The following is a 27,293-nucleotide window of genomic DNA, read 5'->3' as shown; positions in this document are numbered from 1 at the left end:
GAGACTCCAGTGTGATAAACAGTAGATGGTGCCACTGAAATAACTATTCCTTGGGTATTACTCTACAGGAGAGAGACATATTGTCTTTTGCATGTCTATTATCAGGCCTGTACTGTTCTGCCAGTAAAAAAACTAAGCAAATTTTAAATTATAAACAGATAATAAGATTATAGATCTTATAAACTGATTATATCATATAATCACAACATCAAAATTATTCTTGCCAAAGCCCAAAAGTTATTCAAAATCAAAGTCTAAGGGGATTTGCTAAAGTTTTTAGTACACGAAGATTATAACCTAATTCACTAAAGTCATTACTACCAACTATTTCAGATGAAGTTTGTTACTTTGACAGCAGATTTATACCATCCTGTTCATGACATAATTATGCTCTAACGAAGGACTGATGCGTCCTAGTGACAGACTCACAATATGGTGCTGTCCGACAGAAAACAAAATGGTGGTACGGCAAACATTTAATGGAACATAAAAATAGATTTTGATAAATACACATCTAATTGCAAAAATAACAGACTTAATTGACCCACTCTCACTTGCATGGGACAATAAAACAATAAGGAACTACTTAATTAAACTTATGTCAGGCAGAATTTCCAGTGGAAGCTGACCAGTCTTTTGACCTTGGAACCCCTGCAGAACTTGTTATCTTCTACATTATCTCACCCTTAAAGCATTGGACTTATCATTAGAGAATTAATAACAAATCTATATATAATGACTCTTCTTTTTCAGCTACATGTAAATTTGGGTTTGTAAGCACATATTGATTAATTATTATCTTCTATTTTTGGTATTTCACTTACTCTGTTCCTAATTTTCTTTGTTTTTTTTTTTCAACTTTTTCTATGACACCTTGTAAAGTATATTAAGCTATATTATTTGTATGAAAATATGCTATAGAAATAAATGGTGTTGTTGTTTTTTCTCCATTGTTAAAAAAAAAAAAACTTCAAAAGTTGAAAAAAATGTACCTAAGGAGGAATGCAATTTTAATTTCATAAATCCTAATATGTACAGTTTTGCCTGCTCCTTTAAATTGGAGTTCAATTATGAAGAGACACCTGGAGCCAAGGGGTGCTCTGAACGAAATGCCACAGGAGTTACATAATGTGGAGACTTGCTTATTCCTATTGTCAGATTAAAAGACTCTGTGTTGGGTGTGAAGCCACTGGCAGCAGCTCATCTGGAGGGAGAAGGAAAGGGAAGATCAACTTGTTGAATGAGAAATATTGGGTATGTAGGAGTATATTTTGAAGTTCTTGGTGTGAGTAAGTGGACAAGCCATCTCAGGGTAGACAGGGATGCATCATTATTAAAAGTTAAGTGTCATGTTTGGCACTTGTTAATGAACTACTTTTATCTTCCTTACCTTTTTCAAAGTCACAATCAATTTTGGCATTTTCTTCATTTAGCTGTTTTAATGGTATTATATTATTATTTCATTCTCTTGGGACACTATTTTGAATTTAATGGATGTTGCAGTTTTCTATGGGTTTGCATCTGGGTTGCCATGAGTTTACTATGGAGTAACATCCAGGGCCTCGCATCCCGTGACATCACAAACTATTATGTATAATAAGACAGCAGCCTTGACCTTTGCCTTATCTAAGTTTGTGGATAACCTAACAAAATCTCACCGTAATTTCTTGCTAATATTTTCTTGAACCTTTTTGTTAAAATCCTTTGCTCTGTTTTTGCCTTCATTCTTCAGTTGTGATTTTAACTTTGACGATCATGTTTAGACCTTAGGCTACATCTTTGTGGTCTGCCTTCCCTCCTTGACACAATATTAGGCCCAGAATTGCTTTAATCTTTTATTTTGTTATTTTTCTATTTCACTCCATCTGAAATAGTCAGATCTTGTGTATTTATTTTTAGTTAGTAAACCACTCTATTTATTTTCTCAATTTATTTTACCTAGACCTTTTTGGTTTTATTTTGGGCTGGCAACCACATGCACACACACACAAACAGACATGCACATTAAGATACTCTTCAAAAATAATTAGCAGAAACAAATAATACATATATTTCAAGTGTTTGTAAATGAAAAAGTTGACATCATTGAACAGCTTGGTTGTCCACACTGCAGTAATTTAAATGTGTGTTGGACCCAACCCTGCCCATCCCATTAAGGATAAGCCTTCTAGAGTTTTCTAGGTAACATCGAAACCCTTACTTCCCATTACCGTTACTTAGTAAATTGTTTGGAGCACTGCTTATCTGAAAAAGAACAGAAGGTATAACTTTATGCATTTACTTTGCTTTCAATGACCCTCAAGTATAATAAGGTATTCTTTTGACATATGTGTTACTGCTTTGAAGCTTTCCTGTTAAAATCTTTATGAAAATCTTTTTTTTGGTGCTTCAGTGACACCTTCTGTTTAAAATAATAAGTGCAAACAACACACAGTTGTAACCGTATTGACAAAATGAAGCAAATTACATTATACCTGAGAACTAGTTTGACTAGTGAAAAATAAAAATAAACTCTAGTGACAACGCACGACACACATCTCTAAAATGAACAAGGATGAGAAGGATGATAGAATAAACGTTAACTTGTTTGGAAATAGTAAAATAAATCATTGCCTATATGTGGCATTTTACAAAAGAAAACATTGTTAGGATGCAGGTACAAGCTATAGTGAGCAGAGGTCATTTTAAAAAAATGTGATTAATTAAATAAGATTAGTTTAAATAAATAAAACATGCACCTTTTATGTGACAGCCTTAACAGATTTTTAAATACCCTTAGATGAACAGTACATATGAATCTTGCATTCTTTCAATATAGAAATGCTGAAGGTTAAGAGAAAATTAAAGAATACAGAGAAACCAACAAGTTATTGCGTTTCATGTGACATGTGGTGTTTAGATATTCTGCATTCTGTTATAGTATCTGGGGTGCTCTGTTGCACCAGATGGATACATCTTCCAAATGCAATCTGCTCCATACATAAAAGGCCAAATACACACCACGAATATTATGAAGACATGAAGCATAATATTCTCAAGCATGTTTTTCTATTTCTCTTATACTGTATATAGTTGCATAATCTGACAGTAGGTGTTCCCCTAAAGATAGCAGTCCAACCAACAATATACAGGGCATTTTGGAATCCTTATTTTAAGTCTTCAACCACTAGATTATCCAACAAAAATGTAAGCTGTCCTTCTCTTGCTACTCCATTAATATACTACAACATAAAAAGTAATTATGTTAATTGTGCCTAAAATGTCCTTGCTTTACTAGTGACAGTGATTTAAAATATCATAGAACAGGTCATATACTGTAACCTTACATATAACAAGGCTCAGCTCACAGATTGCAGATAAGGCAATTACACCAGCTGGCTATAGGGTTTAAACACCTGACCAGGAAGCCAACCTCTGCAACATATCCTGGGAAGGTGAAACTGCAGTACTGGACAGTCAGTTGTGGTTTCTGGACACTAATATAATATCTGAGTCATGCGCTTCCCACATTGAATTCTTGCAATTAAATACCATGCTTTCTTTATACTTGTACCTATGGTTTATAAAGAAAAAATATAAATATTATTTAAAATCAATTATACACTAGGGAACTGATGTGTATAATTTTTTACCACTGTTTACATTTCTCCTTTAACAAAAGAGGATGTAGCATTGCAGAAACTATATGATATAATCACTAAATATTTAATTTTGTATCCAGATGCTGCACATATAACAATGGGGATGTTAATCTTTGTGCCATAAAGAGATGCTTACAAACGTTTATAGAAAAAACATTGTCTTTCCCACAAGAGGTGATGAGACCTTGGATAAGTGTTACAACAATACTAATAATGACTACTAAACTATTTGTAAATCTAATTTTGATAAGTCAAATCAAGTAGTTATCATGCCCTATCTATATATAAAAACAAACTTAAGTCAACATTCTATCTACCCATACTGTGTATAGTCCAGGGATGGACCTAAGAATCTATCAGTGAACTCCAAGACTGTTTAGACACTAGTGATATGTCTTTGTTTATAAAAACCACACATAATATGTAAAAATATGCATATCTCATTTTCTATGTAAAATGGTGCATCTCTTTATATATTCCCGACAAAGTTACCTAGATTTACCCTAACCATAGACTATCAGGGCCAGACATGATTCTCAAACAGGAATACTCATCTGGGCTCAATACGCTAAAAAATTGTGCAGTAAAATGGCAGCGAAATCCTGTGCTGCAAAGGCTACACCCATTGGGCTTTTTTCTAAAACACCCACCACCAGTTTCTCAGGACTGTGCCTTTTAAATTGCCGCTGGGGTTTCAAGGAGAGAGCAAAAGATACAAGACGTTTCTCCAAGGGATGCCAAGTTAAATGTATTTTCAGTGAGGGATCTTTGTTTCGCTTTTGGGATAGATCAGCAGAAATATAAAGATATCTGCACAACTTATGAAAGAAGTTCATAAATCAGCAAAAGTCTACATTAACACTTTCACTTTCTCTGTTGTTGTCTGGACATGGCCATAGCCTTACTTTCACAAATAACCCAAACATCAGGATAAGAGAAGATTTTATATATAGTCAAGTATGTGCGCATGGAGGACAGCTTAGGGGCTCAGGTGCTGTTGTCTAATGCCTTCTCAATTCCACCTTTTGCCGAACAGAAGCCTATCTGCCACTCCAGTGCTGATGTCATTTTTATTGTTCTCCTCTTTCTGTCCAAGACCTACAGTATATAACAAAGATGGCCACCCACCTACTTCAGTTCTGTCTTGAACTAGAATCTGAAAAGACATCTCTGCACGTTTGATTGTATGCTGTCAAATAATATACAGGGTTCACCCAGGGTGTTGCTCCCCAACTCTTTAACTCTGCCTTGTCTCCTCTTTACAATATATATATATTTTTTTCTTATAGAAAAAGGCACATACAGTAACTTATTAATTGTGGTCTTTCAATTCATGTGTTCAAGATGAATAAGTTCTTCAGCTATTTATTAAGCTTCTTGAGTTTGCTCATTTGCTCACAGCTAGTCTATGATGGGTTACCACCTGCAACACAGAATTCTGTGTGTGTGTGTGTGTGTGTGTGTGTGTGTGTGTGTGTGTGTATGTGCGTACATGTGTGAGATGCTGCTCTGCATTTTCTTCATTTATTTAAGATGAGATACTCAGTACAGACAGAATTTATCCTTCACTTACAGTGACACTAGTACCATAATACATTAGCTGGTTTTGTTCTATCTATTAAATTACAATTAATAGTTCTCAGAATCAAAGTGGTTATGTTTTATACTGCCAGTGGCAATAGACAATTATGATATGCCTGTCTTAGTAGATTAAGAGCTGTAGAAAACTTTACTAGCTCTAAAGTTCTTAATAAACAAAAAATAAAGAAACTTAAGTATGTACAGTACAATAGTGCTTTCTGTAGATGGGGAGCCCATTGGGTTGGGGGGAGTGCTACAATACATTTAAAGGCCACCTGTCCTTAAAACCAGGGCACAACATGAGGAATATATTACATTTTACATGTTAAACTTCTTGATACTGCAGGTTATTGTGGATATTTCCTGTTTGAAAAAGCATATTCCCTGATTAAATTGGGAAAAGAAGGATGCTGTTCAGGGGAATTAATTTTGTTTAAAAAAAAGCCTAAAGACTCTTTATTTTCTTATATTCTATAACATTACTTTGGTGTTCTGAATGAATATGAGGAGTTTGAAGATGTGTTTGTTACAAAGAAAGTAGTTCCCGCTTGTGACTGCTAATCAGCTACTGTATTATTACTATCAGGAGCTCCTCTATGTAAGGGTAAAGTTTATACATTATCTTGACCAGAACAAGAGGATATGGAACAATATATTAATAATGGAGGGCTACAACCATGTATTGATATAACGGAGTTGAATAAAATTACCACAAAAATAAAGTATACCCTTATTTTTTAATTATATACCAAGTCAGTCACTAGTTATTCTATTTTTCTGAATAACACCTCAAAAGTGCCAAATTAGAGAAGGGTATAAATGGAAGACTGCTTTTAATACGTCTAGTGGACATTACGAATATAGGGCAATGCCATATGGATTAGCTAATACTCCTGCAGTTTATAAAGGATATCTTTCATGATCTTTTGGGTATACAGTATGTGTTTTAGTTTATATTGACAACATGTTCTTGATCATTTTTTATTGAAACAAAATGTGTATACAAAAAACCTAATCCAAATATTTATGATATTTGAATTTTTCTCTAAAGATCTTCAGACCCATATTAATCACATGAAAGAGGTGTTACATACTGTTGAGTACTGAAGAACATTCTGCTTGTTAAACTAGAGCAGTATGAGTTTCACAAAGATAAAAACATGTTTTTAGGGTATATGCAATTTCCCACAGCAAATCCATATATACCACGATCAAGTAACTTCTATTTAAAAAATTAATAAATGTTTCCTTTGAAGATCCTTGGCCTGCATATCATCAACACACTGAACTGGACAGAGAACAAAAGTGTACTTGTGAAGAAAATTCTCTAAGTACCGCATGATGTCTGTAGTATATGAGGTGCTTAAAGAGAAAGGGCATTCACTTAAAAGCAACGGTTAGTTTCAACCATGGCACTGTTGACAGTATTCTAACTGGGCAGTGTTATTTGGTGCTGCTACCCACAAGGACAAACCAGACAGTGATTAGAAAAGTTGAATACATTATTAAAACAAAACCTCCTTCACTGAAGTATCTTGACATAGCCCATTGTAGGAGCAAGGCTCCTCTGCAACCTTATCAATCTGTTCACCTGGTGAGACACCAAATAGCACCTGTGGTGTTGCAGGCCAGAGAGAAACCAAGACCCCAAAAGAACTGGTTTCTGAATAGCTTATTCCAAGGAACAGTGCACTGGTTGCCTTGGCAAACATTGCTTATTCCTTGACTGAATTTACTAGGTGTAATAACTTTTTACTATCATGAGATATCTATGAGCTACAGTATTCTGTTTGTGGGAATTTTTTATATGTAATTTTTCTCTGTTTGGACAGTATGTTGTGTATAAAATAATAAAGTATGTGTATATTCTTTATTCACCTTTAGAGAAAACTGTAAATATTTCAAATACATTGATGTTGCAAATGGCAATAAAGTTACTTCAACTTTCCAAATAATAATGCTATTTTAAAAACTAGCCCAGTGTCAGTCATCCAGTGCACCTGATATACTCTACAGCCATCTGTAAACCCACATGAAGTAACTCCATTATCATGTACTTCTAATTTTGGTGTCCAAGGCTTTGAACAGTAACATTCAACATTCAGTTTGATACTAGCTACTTGTATGAAACTGAGAAGAACCTTAAGTTGCAAGTACCCTAATCATAGATATGAAGAAACAAATGTCCTAAAAGTCACATTCTTCAAAAGATTCACCAAATATAAACAACTCTGATAAATCTAGTTACACCCTGTTGCTTCCACTAGCTTTAGGAGAGCTGCCTCTTCCTATTCTCATGCATAAAATATTCTCAGTATGTAATTGCCACACTGACTCAATGAACAACTTTTTTTTACCTTTGACCACATGGTGACACTGTTTGGCAGTATTTTGTTTCAACATACAAAAAGAGTAACATTTTCTAAGCTAACCAAAGAAAAAAGCACTCTGCAGGGAACATCCAGTTCTCACTACTATGTTTCTAATACTGTCCTTTCTGTTTTATGTGCTTGAGTTTATATTTCCCAATGATTTACATACTTTAATTTATAATTGTCATGTGATGCAAGGAAAAAAGAGCCATACTATTTGTCCATTTCCTGAACACTTTAATCCAGTTCAGGTTGGCAGCCTGTGTTGGCAGCACTGGTTGAAGGTAGTGCCAGTCTGTCACGGGATCTTCATATGTTTACAAACACACTGTGGGCTGAATTGGAGTTGCCAATTAAGCTACCAAACAAATATGGAGAATGTATGGGGAACACAGAGTACAAACATACCCTTATGCATTTAAAAATAAAATCTAAATGTAGCAGTTTGAAAAGAAGGAAATAAATCACTTTGCAAAAATGTTAATACTGTTGCTTTTTTGTACAGTTTTTAGTACCTAATAGATGTTGCTTCTAGGACTGCACAGCTAGCATAAGATCCAGATTTGCTAGACCTAGTTTTGTCATCACACAAAGCTATCCGATTTTTAGCCTTTTGGTCAGAGCCAAGTAATTTTTTCCATATGCTCACTTCTTCTGGCCTTTGCTGACCCAGTCTCCATCCCACTCTAATTATACTGGATATTTCCAAGTGGGAGTCCGGCTAATTATGAAGCAAAGTTCAATCACAGCCATGAACCTGACTCTCTAGCTGAATTCTTTTGTATACTGAAACTTCCAGTTACTGTGGAACAAAAACACCAAAGTACTTATTATTCCCTCTGATATGAATGACAGCAGTTTTTCTGTGGAAATTTGGCTCTGAGAAAGGGGTTTTAAAGAATGAGAGTAAAAGAGGCCAGATACATGTTACATCACTGCTGCCAACTCTAATATTGCAACAGAATAAGCATACAGGAACAAAAATAACCCAATGTGGATATACACAAATTCGCTCATTATGGAACAGAATTCATCATCTGGCCCTGTGTATCAAACCAGAAGTCAAGAATTTAAGTGTTATTATTGACTCCGACCATAATTTCAGATTGCATATTAGTAATATTACCAAGACTGTTTTCTTCCTTCTAAGGAACACTGCAAGGGTGTAATCTCTTATAATAGTCTCATCAAAAAAATTAAAGGAAGACTTTTTATACACAGAATAGCATCAAGTCAATGAAACGTCTGGGATATTGATCTGGTCAGCTAAGTAGCAGAGCGGGCTGTTAATCAGTTTCAGCTGCTTTAGTGTTAATGAAATTAACAACAGGTGCACTAGAGGGGCAACAATGAGATGACCCCCAAAACAGAAATGGCTTAACAGGTGGAGGCCACTGACTACTAGTTTTGCATTTGGCTACGCTCAGTGTCACTACTGGTAGCATGAGGCGATATCTGGACCCTACAGAGGTTCCACAGGTGAGTCCAACTTCTCCAGGATGGCACATCAATACATGCCATTGCCAGAAGGTTTGCTGTTTCTCCCAGCACAGTTTCAAGGGCATGGAGGAGATTCCAGGAGACAGGCAGTTACTCTAGGAGAGCTGAACATGGCCGTAGAAGATCCTTAACCCATCAGCAGGGCCAGTATCTACTCCTTTGGAAAGGAGCAACAGGATGAGCACTGACAGAGCATTATAAAATGACCTCCAGCAGGCCACTGGTGTGAAAGTCTCTGACCAAACAATCAGAAACAGACTTCATTAGGGTGGCCTGAGGGCCCGACATCCTCTAATGGGCCCTGTGCTCACTGCCTGGCACCATGGAGCTCGACTGGCATTTGCCATAGAATTCCAGAATTGGCAGGTCCACCACTGGTGCCCTGTGCTTTTCACAGATAGAGAGCAGGTTCACCCAGAGTACATTTGACAGACGTGAAAGGGTCTGGAGAAGCCGTGGAGAACGTTATGGTGCCTGTAACATCGTTCAGCATGACTGGTTTGGTGGTGGGTCAGTGATGGTCTGAGGAGGCATATCTATGGAGGGACGCACAGACCTCTACAGCCTAGACAATGGCACCTTGACTGCCATTAGGTATCGGGATGAAATCCTTGGACCCATTGTCAGAGATTATGCTGGTACAGTAGGTCCTGGGTTCCTCCTGGTGCACGACAATGCCTGGCCTCATGTGACGAGAGGATGAAGGAACTGATACCATTGACTGGCCCCCACGCTCGCCTGACCTAAATCCAATAGAACACCTCTAGGGCATTATCTTTCGGTCCATCTGACGCTGCCAGGTTGCACCTCAGACTGTCCAGGAGCTCAGTGATGCCCTGGACCAGATCTGGGAGGAGATCCCCCAGGACATCATCTGTCGTCTCATTAGGAGTATGCCCCGACATTGTCAGGCATACATACAAGCATATGGGGGGCCATACAAACTACTGAATACAATTTTGAGTTGCTAGCCTGCTGTATCACTTTTTCACTTTGATTTTCGGGGTGGCTTTGAATTTAGCACTCTGTAGGTTGATAATTTTCATTTCCATCAAACGATGTGGCATCCTTTCGTTCCTAACACATTACCCAGTCCATATCAGTATAGATATCCAGCAGGATTTTTTTCCCATTGATATCTGATGTATTTTCAAAGTTCCTTTAATTTTTTTGTGCAGTTTATTTAAAGATGCCAAAAAATTAATACATGCATTTGTTTTTAGCCAACTAGATTACTGCAAAGCCCTCCTATCAGGACTGTCTAAAAAGGACATAAATCGGCTGCAGCAGCAAGAATTTTAACCAAAAGGAAAAAATATGAGCAAATATCCCCAATATTAATATATTTACATTGGCTGCCAGTGTCCTTTAGAATCGATTTTAAAATACCTCTACTTGTATATCAAGCTTTAAATAATCTTGCCTCTACCTGCATCTCATAAGGAAAAAAATCTCAATCTTATATCTGACAATTCTGGTTTGTTCATTATTCCTAGATCTAAGCATAAAAGAACTGGTGAGGCAGCATTCTGTTTTTATGCACCTAAAATTTGGAATAATTTACCAATAGAAATACTCCACCTGTGCAACATTTTAAAAATCTTCTAAAAACCATTTTTTTAATCTGCTTTTCCTTTACATTATATCATAGTGATCTGATTATAAGTTTATCTCTTTGATGTGTTAAAAAGTACCCAGAATTAATCCATTGCCACACTATGTTCCACTCAAACCTGCTCAAAGAGCACTATTCTGCAGCCACCTGGGGTACTAGAGGAAATCAGAAGGACTTGGATGCCTTTATTATCGACTTTGTTAATTGTATCAACTGTGCCCAGGTTATTCTTACTTTCATGAAGCAGAAACTGATTACCATCAGACCTGCTATTTGATTTGCTTGCTTCTATTTTCTGACAATGGCCATCCAGAGGTTTATTTTCTCCTATAGCCCAACATAGGTGTTTTTGTTTTCCTCTGCTCTGTGTCAGCTGGTCAACTAATCACATCCAGGAATCCAAAAAAAAAAGAACACCTCTATCTACATCCTAAATCAAATGAAACCGGTTTTATTTGCTTTTGTAACTTTTCATTCACTTAACTGTTTCTACTCAATGGGTTGCCATGTACATATGTCTAGGTAAAATGTAGATTTTATATATTTATATATAATAATTAGATCTGGTTGTTCTGTTGTCTAGCTTAATGTATAAATATTTTAATTAAAAAAAAACTTTTTATGGTTAAGAGTAAAGGTCTGCTTTGCACTTTATTGGTTAAATTTTGCTTGACAATACCTGGTTGATTTTCTATTTAGTATACTTACATTTATTAGAAATTATCATAGTATAAGTTAATGATAACAAAACAAGTAAATGTGCTATATCTTTATTTTTGTTGATTAATCTGTGGAAAACACCTTGGGTTGCATATACTGTAAATGCTATATAAATAAAGTTATTATTATTCTTAGTAAACCACTAGTTTTCTCTTTTATGTATAATCATTTAATTCAATGTAGGAAAGTACTATAAGTGAACCAGCTGTCGCACAACATATCTTTTTCAAAGGATAAGTTGCTAGGAGGAGCTAAGAATTCTATTATGTTTAATGTCAGCTTTTGTCTTCCCTGTTTCAATTAAAAACTTAATTTTATCTTAGAGATGGCTATGTAAAAAATCTGAACATGATATTTTTGCAAAGATTTGGTAAACTGGACAAGATGGGTTGGGCTGAATGGCCAGATATTTTCCTAACTTGACTTACACTCTTCTTGGATGATTCCACAAACTGATACTTTATGCTTTACCTTAACTGTAATTAAACAGCCCTAGAGTGCATATTCTCAACAAGTCAGCCACAGAGCTAATGTTTGTTGCAAAACCATTCTTATGAAAAACTGAATTAGAAACTAAAATATTAATTAGAACATTAAGAAACTTTTTCAAGCTTAAAACAGTACTTTATGACTGGGAACATCAAATTAATGAGATTATTACCAGAGATGACTTTTGTTTTGCTATCTGCCAGTTCGGAGATAGATTCTGATGTCATGGTCTTCTTTAACCGGGAAGTGACCAGTGCTGCACTGAGTCCTGGTTTAGCCAAAGCATCATCACTGCTAGCTCTCTTCAGCTGCAGAAATTAAAAAATATCATTAAGTCTTTTAATAGAAAGAGGAAGAGAGAGAGACTTATACTACAAGACTATATCCTGAAAAGGCAGAGAAACAATCTCAATGAAATGTAATTTTTTCCCCAAAGTAAAATACTGTGGATTTAAATTCTGGTGCTTGTAATGGATTACACTAAAAGTAAATATATCTCCATTTATTTTCTAAACCTGATTTTTGCAGTTCTGGGTCATAAAGAGTCTATCCTGGGCAAAATGCAGGAGTCACGTACAGACTGAACACTTGTCAATCTCTGGCCACACTCATTCACATATCCACACAAACTGCAAAAGACTTCTGATTCTGCTTTACCACTGGAGGTAACTTTTAAAAAATATACAAAGACTGGTTCATGTATACCAGCGGTTTATTCAAAGTTATGTTTAATATTGCACTGGTAAATTGTTAAAAATGTGCTAGATTCTAGAAATACAAGGTTGACAAACTATTATACGCTCTGCTATTTTCTCTGCACAAAGCATTAAACACAGTTTAAAAAGTATTAGACATAGAACTTCAAAATCTTTACTGCATTGTCAACAGTGTAAAAAATAAATAATCATATCTCAGTTTTGGATAAACGTTTTACATTCTGTTATAAATCTCTTAATTAGGCAACAGCAATAAAATATAAAACATGTTTTTATTATCTGCACCAAAGAAGGGTTTATCAGATTTGTTCTATTACAGGATAAGTTTCTTTCTTTAATTAAGATGTCAATTTCTACCACATTAACTAAAAGAGATATTATGAATACCCAAAGCTCACAGTTGCTACCTGAAAATGTGGATATGCCTGTGTTCCTAAAAGAAATTGTTGATATTCTAGGCTAAGAAAGGAGATTAAGCTTTGCTCTACCACACAATTATTTGTATTACTTTTTGTACTTTTTTTGGAAAGAAAAAACTTTTTAAATAATTAGAATTATTTAATAAGCAGAATATTAAGTGTGTTGTGCTTTATTATATTATGCAGAAGACTTTCAGTGTTACCATAATGTTTAAGTAGTTGTAAGGAAATGCATTGTTTTCTCTGAAATGCATAGAAAAGGTATTGTCTCAGAAATAATAATAATAAACAAAATCTTTTCAATCATAGGTTTTCTTCATTCAAATTTTGTCTAAACATCATGATATATCGAATTGTGAACCCAGTATCATGAATCAAACTGAATCGTGAGCAGAGTGCATCATTACATTCCTACATATGAGTCATTGGTGTGTAGAAAGTACCTTACTGTACTGGAGTTATTTGTGAACGTGTCACTGTGACTTTGCGTCAATGTAACTAGGGTTCAGTCCATGTCTGCAATGTCATGTGTACCCTGTGTGCATGTGCCCCATTCGGTTTGCATGCGGCCAGACATTTCCTGTCAGGGGATGTGCACTACAGTCTCTTCAGTGGCCTGAGAAGGACTCAGAGCTCATCACCAAATCATGGTTCGCACCAAATCATGTGTCATATTGTGTGAGTTATGGCATAAGATATTATTTGAGACCAAGATCAAATGCTCTACTGAATAATTTTTTCCCTAAAGGTGATCTTAGCAACATTATAACTTTTCATTTGAACTATAGTTTTAAGAAAAACATAATAACATACTATATATCTTTTAATAATAACTTCTAAAGTGTAATGTTTTTCTTCATTTTTTGTTTGGTCCTTTCTGAACAGTCCTTAAAGGACTATGTGCAATGTGTGTACAATCAGAAGACATGAATCAGTATGCAGGAATATTATTGATTTCAGAATGGAATAGGTCTTCAACTACAAGAGCAATAATAAATAATCACAGTTTTTAACTGATCGTAACTTATAAGACCCATGGAGATCTCTAAATCCATACTTAAGAGCATAATCCTTCTTCTCACCAGTACATCAATGCTACTCAAGAATTGATTATTTCTTTATAGATAACAATTTCGCAATATTGCGAATACAAGCGGCTGAAATGAGTTTCCTTCGCAGGGTGTCTGGGCTTTCCCTTAAAGATAGGGTGAGAAGCTCAGTCATCCAGGAGGGGCTCAGAGTAGAGCCGCTGCTCCTCCGCATCAAGAGGATTCAGATGAGGTGGCTCGGGCATCTGATCAGGATGCCTCCTGGACGCCTCCCTGGTGAGGTGTTCCGGGCATGTCCAACCGGGAGGAGGCCCCGGGGAAGACCCAGGGCACGCTGGAGGGACTATGTCTCCCGGCTGGCCTGGGAATGCCTTGGGATTCTCCCGGAAGAGCTAGAAGAAGTGGCCGGGGATAGAGAAGTCTGGGCCTTTCTGCTCAAGCTGCTGCTCCTGCGAACAAACCTTGGATAAATGGAAGAGGATGGATGGATGGATGGAGATAACAATATCTTGCTCACGATCAAGTCTTGCAAGTATGACATTATTGTTATCTCTGACCATGTCCCTCAGATCATGGAAATGAAATCCACATACTCATCTTGCAGCTGGAGTTTTGACCCTGTTATTAGTTGACAAGAACTATACAGAATTTATATCTAAGCATATTGATTCTTTTTTAGAGACAAATGCATCCTCAGAGGTTTCTGCAGAAATGGGAAACATTGAAGGCATTTTTAAGACGACAGATTATCTCATATGTCACCCACAAAAAAAAAAATCAGAAACCAAGAAGACCTCAGAATTAATCCATGAAATTACCAGAATAGATCAAGAACACGCCAGGTCTCCAAACCAGGCAATTTTTAGGAAATGACAGGCTTTGCAATCAGAACTCAACCTCTTGACAACAAAAGAAACGGAACAACTTATTTTTAAAATCGCAAAATCATTACTATGACCACGGAGAGAAGCCTAATAAGAACTTAGCTCAACAAATCCACAAGCAGGAAGTTCATAATGTAATATCAATAGCTAGCAAAATACCCGCGCTTCGCAGCAGCGAAGTACTGCCTTAAAATTTTTATTAAGAAGAAAATTAAACCTTTTTAAACTGAGGGAAAATATACCAATAATTATTTGTTAAGGATCTCTTTGTATACCACATTGTGAGTTTGGCCCTCCGGTTGTAATATGACCAAGCTGTGCACTGAGCTTACTCTTGAGCATGCAACGTACAGTTGGCCATGTGAACAGTAATCTTGTTTCAAATCTCACAGCTTGGATTGCTGCTGTCATAATCGGTTTGAGTTTCATGGTTTGTTTCAATTATGACAGTATTTGTAGGACTTGTGTTGAAGAGACATTCGGCATCTGTCAAGCGTTGTAAGTATACAACCGGTTTCATCGATAACTTCACATCCAGCTTTTTTTTTTTTTTTTATTTTATTAATTTTATTACAATCCATACATAGCAATCAAGTTTTTCCAAAAAAAAGAATTGTGTTAAGAACAGATCGATCCCCACCCTGAGAGAGAGAGCAAGCCAAACAGTGTAAAATTTAAGGCTTGTAAACATACCTAAATTAATAAATTCTCTGTGCTTTATAAACTTATTTTAAAATATTACTGATTAGATCCTGCCATGTTTTGAAAAAAGTCTGTACAGATCCTCTAACTGAGTATTTGATTTTTCCAATTTAAATAATATAACACATCAGTTTCCCACTGACTTAAAGAGGAGAGTTTGGGTTCTTCCAGTTTATCAGAATAAGTCTGCGTGCCAACAGTGTAGTGAATGCAATCATAATTTGTTTGTCCTTCTCCACTTTAAGACCCTCTGGAAGAACCCCAAACACAGCTGTTAATGGGTTAGGAGGGATTGTGAGTCCAAGGCTGTCTGAAAGGTAATTAAAAATTTTTGTTCAGAATAATGTTAATTTGGTGCAGGCCCAGAACATGTGACCTAGTGAGGCTGGGGCTTGGTTGCAACGCTCGAGGTTGGATCATGCCCTGGAAACATTTTGAGAGTTTTAGTCGAGACAGATGTGCTCGATATATAATTTTGAGTTGTATAATTGTATGCTTTGCATATGGAGCTTGAGTGAATTCTCTGCATTGCTACTTTCCACTCCTTTTCTGATATATTAATTGAGAGATCTTTTCCCAGTGTCCTCTTGGATCTTTGAAAGGAAGGGATTGTAAAATGATTTTATATATTGTAGAGATGGAGTCTAACTCCTTGAAATTGAGCAATATTTTTCCAGCGTGGATGAGGGTGCAAGATGAGGAAAATCTGGAAGGTTCTGTTTAACAAAGTTCCTGATTTGAAGATAGTGAAAGAAATGTGTAGCTGGAATGTTAAATTTGGAATGTAATTGTTCATAGGATGCAAAGACGTTGTCTATATAAAGATCTCTAAGCAAGTTAATTCCAAATTTTTCCAGATATTAAAACTGCATATGTTTGTGAAGGTTGAAAGAGGTGGTTCTCTTGCAGGGTGCCACAGATAGAAGCTTCTCCGTCTTAAAATGCTTTCTACATTGGTTCCAGATTCTAAGTGAGTGGAGCACAATTGGGTTATTAGTGTATTGCCGATAACGTGTGTTTATTGGAGCACAGAGCAAGGAATACAAAGAAGTACTGCAGGATTTTACTTCTATTGCGGTCCAAGCCTGTGTATGTTCTTCTATTTGTGTCCAGGTTCTTATCGCCTGTATATTTGCGCCCAGTAATAAAACTGGAAGTTAGGTAGAGCCATGCCGCCTTCTGCCTTTTGTCTTTGTAGGGTCGCTCTTTTGATGCGTGGATGTTTTGAATTCCAAATAAATGAGGTTATTGTTGAATCTAATTGCTTAAAGAATGATTTATTAATGTATATTGGGATGTTTTGAAATAAAAAGGAGCTTAGGAAGAATATTCATCTTAACAGTGTTAATTCTTCCAGCTAGTGTGAGATGAAGGGTTGACCATCTATGCAAGTCTTGTTTAATTTTTTCCATGCAGACGACCAAATTTTGTTGATAAAGAGCTTTATGTTTACTTGTGATGTTTACCCCTAGGTATTTAAACTGTTCTGCAATGATAAAAGGTAGGGTGTCTAATCTAATATTATATGCTTGAGAATTCACTGGAAAGAGTACACTTTTATTCAGATTAATTCTGAGACCAGAGAGCTTTTGAAATTCTGTGAGTGCTGCTAAGACTGCAGGCACAGAATTTTCTGGGTCCGATATATACAGTACCATGTCATCTGCATATAATGAGATTTTCTGTTCCAGTCCTTCTCTGCTAATCCCCTTTATCTGATCAGTATTTCGACAATGTATTGCCAGTGGTTCAATGGCAATGCAAACAGCAGTGGTGACAAGTGGCATCCTTGTCTTGTGCCACGTTCTAGTTTAAAGTAGTCTGAGCAAATGTTATTGATGCAAACTGAAGCTTCTGGGTTAGTATACAGTAATTTAATCCATGCACAAATGTTGGGCCAAACCCAAACTTCTCCAAAATAGTAAAAGGTATTTCCATTCAATCATGTCGAATGCTTTTTCTGCATCCAATGATAATAATATTTCTGGGGTGTTTGATTTAGTTGGTGAGTATATTACATTAAACAGGCGTCAAAGATTTGAAGATAAGTGTCGGCCCCTAATAAATCCAGTTTGGTCTTGTGATATTACGAGGGAGCACTTTCTCCATCCTTCTAGCTATGATTTTAGAGAGTATTTTAACGTCGTTATTCAGAAGTGAAATTGGTCTGTATGATGCACATTGTAATAAGTCCTTATTTTGTTTTGGAAAGACAGTGATTAGTGCTTGGCGAAAGGTTTGTGGAAGAGATTGGTTATCTCTGGCTTCTGTAAATGTTGCTAATAGGAGGGGAGCTAGCTGAGAGGAGAATTTCTTGTAAAACTCTGCAGGGTAGCCATCAGGGCCTGCTGCTTTTCCACCTTGGAGTGACTTTATAGCATCTAGTAATTCTGATAATGCCAGAGGTTTATCAAGTTCCTCCACACTAAAAGCGTCAATTTGTGGTATCTGTAATGTATCCAGAAATGCATTAGATTGTATATTGTCTTCTTTAAACTCAGTAGTATATAGGGATTTATAGTAGTCTCTGAAAGTGTGCATTATTTTTGTGTTCATGATTTTATCTCCGTTCGTGTTAGTGATTACGAGATTGCGCTATGCGTACATCTTGCTTGTGAATTTGTTGCGCTAAAAGCTTATTAGCTTTCTCTCCATGTTCATAGTAATGATGTCTGGATTTGTAAATTAGTTGTTCAGTTTCTTTAGTTGTCAAGAGGTTTAATTCTGAATGTAGAGCCTGCCTCCTCTTATGTAGAGTCTCGCTTGGTAGTCTGGCATGTTCTTCATCTATTTTAGTAATTTCGCTTTTATCTCTGCTACTTTCTTCGCTTCGGATTTATTTCTGTGGGAAAGATATGAGATAATCTGTCCTCTTAAGAAGGCCTTAAGAGTTTCCCAGAGTATTCCTGCAGAGATCTCAGGGGATGTATTTGTCTCTAGAAAGAATTTGATTTGTTTGGATATAAATTCAGTACAATTCTCGTCAGCTAATAGAAGCGGTTGAGGCCATCTGCAGGGTGAGTGTATGGGGCTTAGTAATTTCAGCTCCAAGATCATAGGAGCATGGTCCGAAATAACAATAGCATCGTATTTACAAGATTTAATCTTAGGCAAGAAGTTATTATCTATAAAGAAGTAATCAATCCTTGAGTAGCAATGATGTACTGGTGAGTAGAAAGAATATGTTCTTGAATTTGGGTTTAAAAACCTCCAGGGATCTGATAAGTTGTGATCAGTTATAAACTTTGTAATTATCTTTGCGGTGTTAGTTTCGTTCCCCCTGTGGAGGAAGTCTTATCTAAAAGTGGATTTAAAACACAATTAAAGTCCCCAGCCATTATAACTTTATGAGTGTTCAGATTGGGAATGGATGCAAATAAATTTTGTATAAATTCCTTATCATCAACATTAGGTGCATAAACATTTATCAAAATCATTTTACAGTTAGATAAGTCTCCCATGACCATTACATATCTCCCTTCAGGATCCAATACTACATCTGATGCTACAAATGGTACTGTTCTATGTATGAGAATTCCCACCCTCTAGTTTTCTTGTAAAACTAGAATGGAACATTTGGCCAGTCCAGTCTTTTTGCAGCCGGAACTGATCCTTGCTTAGTAAGTGGGTTTCCTGTAAAAATACTATTTTAGCATTTAGACCTGTTAGGTGAGAAAGTACTTTCTTTCTCTTTAATTCGTGATTCAGGCCTTTAACATTCCAGCTTACGAAGTTAACTGTCCCATCATGGAGACACTGATTCTGAGTTTTTGATGTCATTTTATAGTCTTAACTGGAAGTGAAATAGTTTAGGTCTTAATTTCCTATTTCCCCAAGAGTTGTTGCCATGCAGCTTATTATTACGTTGATAGTTATAATTATAAAGATTGAGATGATAGATTAGGTATAGATCAAGCCTGCTCTCTTTCTCTTCCCCTTAACCCCCACCCTCCCTTTTGCCTCCCCAAGTGAGGCTAAAACCCACTTCACGCAGTCCCAGTCCTCTGACATACCCAGAGACAGAGCACGCCCAAAGCACAACAAGCCCCATGCAGTGGCGCTTTAGGTTAAAAGATAGAGATATCTGTTACCAATATAGTCTTTAAAAGAGAAAAAAAAAAAAATTTTGCACTTAAAATATATATATAGACTTCAGCAATTTTAGTACATTAAGATGATATCCCCAGACAATAAACCCGGTGATGGTGTTAAAGATGTGTCCAAAATAAGCATAACAAGTCTTAATGCAGTAATAGCAATAACAGTAAACCAAGGGTATGATATTGAACAGTCTCTTTAGGGTACACATGAAATAATTAGAAAAGAAAAAAAAAAAAAAAAAGAGGAAAAAGTAATTAAGCACAATAAAACATAAACATATAGCGCCCTAGTAATACTAAGTAATAATACAAATATATGAGAATATATGCTGATAAAACCCATATTTTAAAACAAATAGATCAGACAGTAGATTATTAATCCTAGCTTTATCATTTACCGCCATGACTCACTATTATGTATCAGAATAGTCCCGGGATCAGCTTTCTTAATTCATTTTCTGCTTCTTCCTTGCTAGTGAAGACATAGAAATGACCTGCCATTCCACTTTCAGTTTTGCGGATACAGGAGGCTGTATTTGACACTGGCTTGCCGTAGCCGCTGTTTAATATTATAGAAGGCTGCGCTTAATAGCTGTTGCTGGAGAGAAGTCAGGGAAGATACGAATGTGGTTATTTTCATATATAATATCTTCCTTGTTTCTGAGGAGTGCCATCACCTCTAGCTTAAATGATAATCGTTCAAAACGAACTGACGGTGTTTGATCCGCATACGTGGTAAGCCGCTGCTATCTCAGATTCTGCTTTAAAGTCGCCCCCGATTATTTTAGAAAAAAGTTCAGCTGCGAATTTCACAGGGTTTGAACTTTCTCGATTCTCCGGCAGGCCTTCAATTCTGACATTATACCTTCTACTCCCATCTTCTAAAGCAGCCAGTCTGTCTCCAAGTTTTTCTCCGAGTTTTTTACATTCGGAACTGACATTTACTGCTCTTTCCTCGGCACTGGCAGCTAAATGTTCGGCCATATCGATCCGATTCGTGAATGTCTCCTTAAGATGCTCCAATTGATCAGCAAGCATGCTCAGTTTAACCGAGTTTTCCTGAATGCGCTCTTCAATTTTACCCAGCACCTGTCGAAGTTCAAGTTGCACCTCTTGACGCAGCCATTCATTGGCCTGTTTCATCTCCTGTTTCAATTCCTGTTTCAGTCTCTCAAGTGCCTTTGCCGTTGCTTTCTCATTAGCCTTCTCGCTTTTCTTTATATCTTGCGTGAGCTCAGCGAGCAACACTTTCAATTCACATAGCTCAATTGTGCCTTCTTGTACCGTAGATGAAGCAGACTTTGCTGAAGCCGGTGTCCCCGCTGCTCCAGGCTCGCGTAATTGCGTAACTGAAGCTGCGGACTTCCCGGCCCTTTCCAGTTTCAGGTAATCTTCTCCAATCGGCGAGCTATCCACATCTGCACTCACGATTGCACCTTCACTCCCCTTTTCGCTCTCAGCCGGCGACAATGTAGCGGACCGTGGTCCCGAGGAGTCTGTGCTTTCGCCCATCTGATCCAGGTCTGTCTCTGATAGGCTGTATCTTGAACTGGGGCTTGCTGATCGCAGCTTGTATGTAGTCTTAGTTTTCGATTCTTTCGAACCCCCCTTCTTGCTGGCCATATTTATATGTGCTTACATATACTGTAGCAATCCCTCTCGAGTTGAATATATACAGGATATCTCAGAATAATAAGCAAATAATATGAAAAATAGCACCACTGCTAGTGGAGCTCCACTTCAGACGCCCATCTCTCGCATCGGACGAGACCAAAAAAACACATCCAGCATTTGAGAGTTTAAACATCCATAAACATCAAAGTGTCCATTACTGAAACCATCACCTGTCAATCTAAGATGTTTAAGAGGCATTGGCGGTTGTCGAAAGGTGTTAAATATTTGGCCATTTCGGTACACTTGAAAGCGACAACCGAACAATTCAGTGGCAGCCATCAACTCACATGCAGATGCATAGGTGAAGGGCTTAAGCATTTCACTCTTATAGTGCTCCTGTGTAGTATAATTATCTCCTGTACCATCATCAGTCCACACCTTGAACCTGTCCGAGTCATTCAATACATAAGACACAATGTTCCTCCGGATATCAAGAGTGAGCCTGATATGGCCGTGCAATATGTAATAAAGAAAATGTAAAAGGCATCTCTGGGCATGGAAACCACTCGGTAAGTGACAGTTCTTTGATCGATGGTGATCACCTCGATAGACATGTTAATGGGGGTACGGTTGGAATGATAAAGGAAATGGGTACCTGAACAATGTAAAGTAAGTCTAAAATACCTTAACAATAACTATAATCGTAATGAACAATAATACAGTGGAAAAGCCGTGGATTAAATAAAAAGGCTGTAGTTATCAGCAGGGAGACGTGAATCCCGTGGCGAAGCAAGGAAGGGAATGTAGAGACTGGAGCGACAGACGGCCTTATATAGGCAGGCAGCCAACAGTGTGAGAGGCATTGGGATGCCGCCTCACACGGTGACCGAGCTGCAAGCTATGGATGTATATATGTACGTAAGTAGGATTCAGTTAGCGTTGGGAACCCGCGTACCAAATTTCTTGCAGATGGGTCCATAAGTAACAAAGACCGTTGAAAAGTTCAATATGGCGGCCGACAGTGGCATCATACCACCGAAATAAGTACCAAATTTCAGCCTTCTACCTACATGGGAAGTTGGAGAATTAGTGATATTAAAAAGTTCAATATGGTGGCTGACAGTGGCGTCATACCACCGAAATAAGTATGTACATTGGTTTCGATTAGCGCAGGGAAGCCGCCTACCAAATTTCGTGAAGATGGAGTCAGCCTTCTACCTACACAGGAAGTTGGAAAATTAGTGACGTTGGAAAGTTCAATATGGCGGCCGACATTGGCATCATACCATCGAAATGAGTATGTACATCGGTTTCGGTTAGCGCAGGGAAGCCACCTACCAAATTTCGTGAAGATGGGGCCATAAATAAGAAAGTTCAACATGGCGAACGTTGTCAACCGTTATGACCGTTACGTGCAGAATTTTCTAAATGAAACCTGCTTAACTGTTGTAAGTAAGCTGTAAGGAATGAGCCTGCCAAATTTCAGCCTTCTACCTACACGGGAAGTTGGAGAATTAGTGATGTTGGAAAGTTCAATATGGCGGCTGACAGTGGCATCATACCACCGAAATAAGTGCGTACATTGGTTTCGGTTAGTGCAGGGAAGCCGGCTACCAAATTTCGTGAAGATGGGGCCATGAATAAGAAAGTTCAACATGGCGGACGTTGTTGACTGTTATGACCGTTACTCGTAGAATTTCGAAATGAAACCTGCTTAACTTTTGTAAGTAAGCTGTAAGGAATAAGCCTGCCAAATTTCAGCCTTCTACCTACACGGGAAGTTGGAGAATTAGTGATGAGTGAGTCAGTGAGTGAGTGAGTCCGTGAGTGAGTGAGTCAGTGAGGGCTTTGCCTTTTATTAGTATAGATCACCAACAACACATCTTACTTTAGCAGGAAAAATTAACACTATGAAGATGAAGATGAATATCCTCCCTAAGCTTCTGTTTCTATTTCAAAACATCCACGCAAAAGAAGGTAATTCCTGGTCAGATCAGGGGGTGGCAGAGTGCACTAATCCTTTCTCTTATCTTTCTGCAGACCAAATGCTTTAATACCACCGGGCTCCGCCCCAGAAGACGTCACTTCCTTATGAATCCCAAGAAGTCGCAGCCCGATTACCCCATTTCCAGTTCTGGTCCCACGATCCCTCCTCTTCCTGTTTTTTAATTATACAGTATATCTTCCATGTTTGCTAACCTATTCAGTTCTGTTTTGGACTCATCTGTAAAAACCATTTCATCAAAGTTTTTGCATCTGCAGCCAACTTTCAATTATATGGGAGGCTTCCCCAAACCTTTTTTTGTTGTGTCAGTGCTTGATTATTTACCACAACATGAACAAATAATTTTTTAAGAAATTTGATTCAATCATAACTTCATTTACTTGGAATTTGAAAGGGTGACGCTACAACAACCTAAATCAGAAAGTGGCATCGCTCTACCGAATTTTCAATTTTACTACTTGGCGGCAAATATACAAGCTATAAAAACCTGGGCATGGACACAAATATACAAACACACACTAGCTTGGTCTACAACCGAAATGAAATCCTGCAGTGCTTCTTTATATTCCTTGTTTTATACACCACTAAACACAAGGTATTGTCAATGGACTAACAACTCAATTGTCCTCCATTCACTCAGAATATGGAACCAATGTAAGAAGCACTTCAAGTTAGAGAATATTTCATCTGTGACACCTCTACACAATAACCACCTTTTTTCACTTTTTCAAATTTACAGTTTTTAATGTTTGGAAAACATATGGGATTAAATAGAGTTTTGTATATAAATAATGTCTTTGCATCATACAAACAATTACACTCCAAATCTTTACATATATATATATATATATATATAAACCTTTCATTTAAATGCCAAAATTCAGCTTCTGCATTTCAAACTTCAGTCTCTGCATTGCATAGTACAACATGTACTTTTTTGCTGTTGCTACTAGTAACATGCTAATCTAAAAAAAGCATACATTTTATAAAAGAACAGCATGCAAAAATAAACGCTTTCTTTTATTTATAATTACGCTTTCTTTTCTAAGGAAAAGGTAGGCTGGGAAAATTGATTGATGAATGGATATATTAAACAATCAAATAACTGCTGTTTTTTCTTTATTTCTATAAATCTGTCTCAGACTGAAGAATCTTTCTCCTGTAATATTTTCCCATACAAACACACTGTGTGTTAATAAACCTCAAAAAAGATTAACATAGTGCTAAACACTGGGGCTCTGAAGAAAAATCATCTATTAATTTTCTGAGGGGACAATGATTAAAATTTATTTAAATTATAGCTTTTATTTTAAAATAAAAAATAAAAACTATCTTTTTACGTCTTTTTGGTGGAGGTTAAACTTTCTTTTCTGGTAGGCTATTTGGGTGTTGAGTTTACAAGTATGGACAACAAGGCCCAATTATACTGTGGCATGCACTTTATTCTCCAAAGAGCATGTGTACTGAAGAATCACTTGTTCAGTGGGACATTTACATTTTCTTCAACTCATGTCAGGTGAATATGAATGAGGAATCTCACAAATGAATCTAACAAAAAGTCCAAATTGCAAGAACAAATCTTGTCATCAATTCTTTTTAGTGACTCTTAATGGATCTCCTTTGGAAAGATTCAACCCTTTACCTTTTGTATTGTCATGGACTAAAGCAGGCCTTCTCCTGTCTATGTTTATGGCTCCAGGAAGCACAACAAAGGCTGCAGAAGTCACAACCTGTTGTGGCTTCTACTTTATAGTTATCAAAATTTGATTAAATGTTAAAATACAGTACAACTACAGAGGTGATGGCCTAAAATATCTTTATGAGAAATGTACACACCCCAAAAAAAGTAATTGCTTCACTAAAATGTCATGGCACATTTTACATGAGTGCTCCATTTAACAAATAAACGTGCAGTTTTTAAATCTTGAACAACACTGACCAATCTTTTTATTAAATTATTATTTAGTGCTGGTAAAGTCATGTTATTTTATTAGTTTCATTATTTTATGCTCACTCCTCAATTATGCATCCTTGTTAGGCAGTTTGCTTTCAATGATTTAGACTAGCTTGTCAAATTTGCATCATATAGCATTCTGTTATTATGAATTTAAGAAACCCACATGGCAATGGCAAATCAAAACACAACAAATTCTTCATAAAGAACCCTAAATTAAATGAAGCAAGCCCTACTTTGCATCTTGAGCTAAAGTACTGGAAAAAAGTAAGTCAAAGTCCTCATAGACTGCAGAAACATCACAAACTCATTGTAAATCTCCAGAAAAGACAGCTAGTTCAGCTTCACCATCCAAAGTGTCAGGAATGGATAAATAAGTGACTGAACCAGAACTACTAAAATTTCCAGAAACCACAATATTCAGAAAATCATGCAGATTTTCATTGTGCTGGTATACTATATGTAACTAGATCTAATACAGCCTGGTTGGAGATGCAGTATGTTGTAAATATACAGATATTTTCCTGAGTTACACTGTGGTGATCAAACAATATTCTTGAGAAATGGATTCAGAGATGGGAAGCATTTCAGTCAAGTCTGTTTTAAGCATCAGCTTAGTAAATGGCACATAAATGCTCAAGCAAGGTTTTGATGCATACAGGCAGATACATAAAAATCAAAGAAAAGGTATTGTTTCAAATTAACTAAATAGAGATAAAACAAATGTTTTTTAGAAAGAAACCATTAGCATATCAAAGTAGCTTTTGACATCATAATGTTCTGTGCAAAACAAGATATTGTATTCCGCAGAAAGCTAATGAGGCACTAAATCAGGGGAAAAAATAGGAATTGTTTAAATAGCTAACTAAAATTCCAAAGTTAAGAATTGTCTTCACAAATTACTACGAAATGCAGAAATGATTAGCTTTGATATACAATATATAGCAGATATATAGTCTGCTGCTTCCCTACTCCTAAGAACAAATAAAAACAGACTTGTATGCATGTCCTAAAAACTATATTATTATTGTTGACTAGCAAAATACCCGCACTTCGCAGCGGATCACCAATTGAAGCTTTACGAATAATTGATTTGCCATCAATAATTGTTTTGGTAAAGCCATACTCAGTGTAATCCTCCTTCCATTTTAGAATTTTTCTCCCACTAGCCATGATTAAATGAACGGTAAAAAAGTAAGAGCGAAGCAAGTGGTGACTTATTCAGGCAGGCAGGCGACAGCTCAATAGCTCGAATTTGGATATAAGTAGCTTCTATTTAGTCGCCAGAAATATCTTTGTTAGGGATGGAAGTTGAATTTAGTCTTTAAATTTCTATGGTAAAGAAAAAGTTACGCAATGATGACTACATTTAACTATATAAAGTCAAAACTTGTATATATAAAGTCATTCGTGAATATATAAAGTCAAAACTTGATTATATAAAGTCACTGTCGGAATAAATAAACTCAAAACTTGAATATATAAAGTCAGCGTCGGTACATATAAAGTCAATACTTGTTTCTGAATATATAAAGTCAAAACTTGAATATATTCAAGTTTTGACTTCATACAAGTTTTGACTTTATATATTCCAGTGCTGACTTTATATATTCTGACGCTGACTTTAGATATTCAAGTTTTCACTTTATATATTCCAGCGATGACTTTATACATTCAAGTTTTGACTTTATATATTCCGACAGTGACTTTATATATTCAAGTTTTGACTTTATATATTCTGACGCTGACTTTATATATTCACAAAATCAATGTATTTGCCTGTTTGGCACCCCATAGTATATGTGTGTGTGTATATATGTACACATGTATGTATGTATATTAAAATGTTTCCTTTTCTTTTTACTTCTCCGCTGCCAAGCATGGGTATTTTGCTATGTATATATATATATATATATATATATATACTTTGTA

General features: G+C 36.5%; 1 protein-coding gene across 4 annotated transcripts in view; it reads right to left on the bottom strand.

The window, feature by feature from the left end:
• Positions 1–27,293, bottom strand: part of specc1 (sperm antigen with calponin homology and coiled-coil domains 1) — a 299,764-nt gene that overhangs the window by 208,018 nt on the left and 64,453 nt on the right. For all 4 annotated transcript variants that reach the window (XM_039757048.1, XM_039757051.1, XM_039757049.1 and 1 more), the window contains exon 3: positions 12,091–12,226. In XM_039757048.1, the coding sequence (XP_039612982.1) occupies positions 12,091–12,226 (136 nt within the window). The remainder of the gene's footprint in view (positions 1–12,090; positions 12,227–27,293) is intronic.

The sequence above is a fragment of the Polypterus senegalus genome, chromosome 6 (assembly GCF_016835505.1).
Source record: "Polypterus senegalus isolate Bchr_013 chromosome 6, ASM1683550v1, whole genome shotgun sequence".
In the NCBI taxonomy this organism is placed as follows: Eukaryota; Metazoa; Chordata; class Cladistia; order Polypteriformes; family Polypteridae; genus Polypterus; species Polypterus senegalus.
This window is presented reverse-complemented; position numbering and strand designations above follow the sequence as displayed.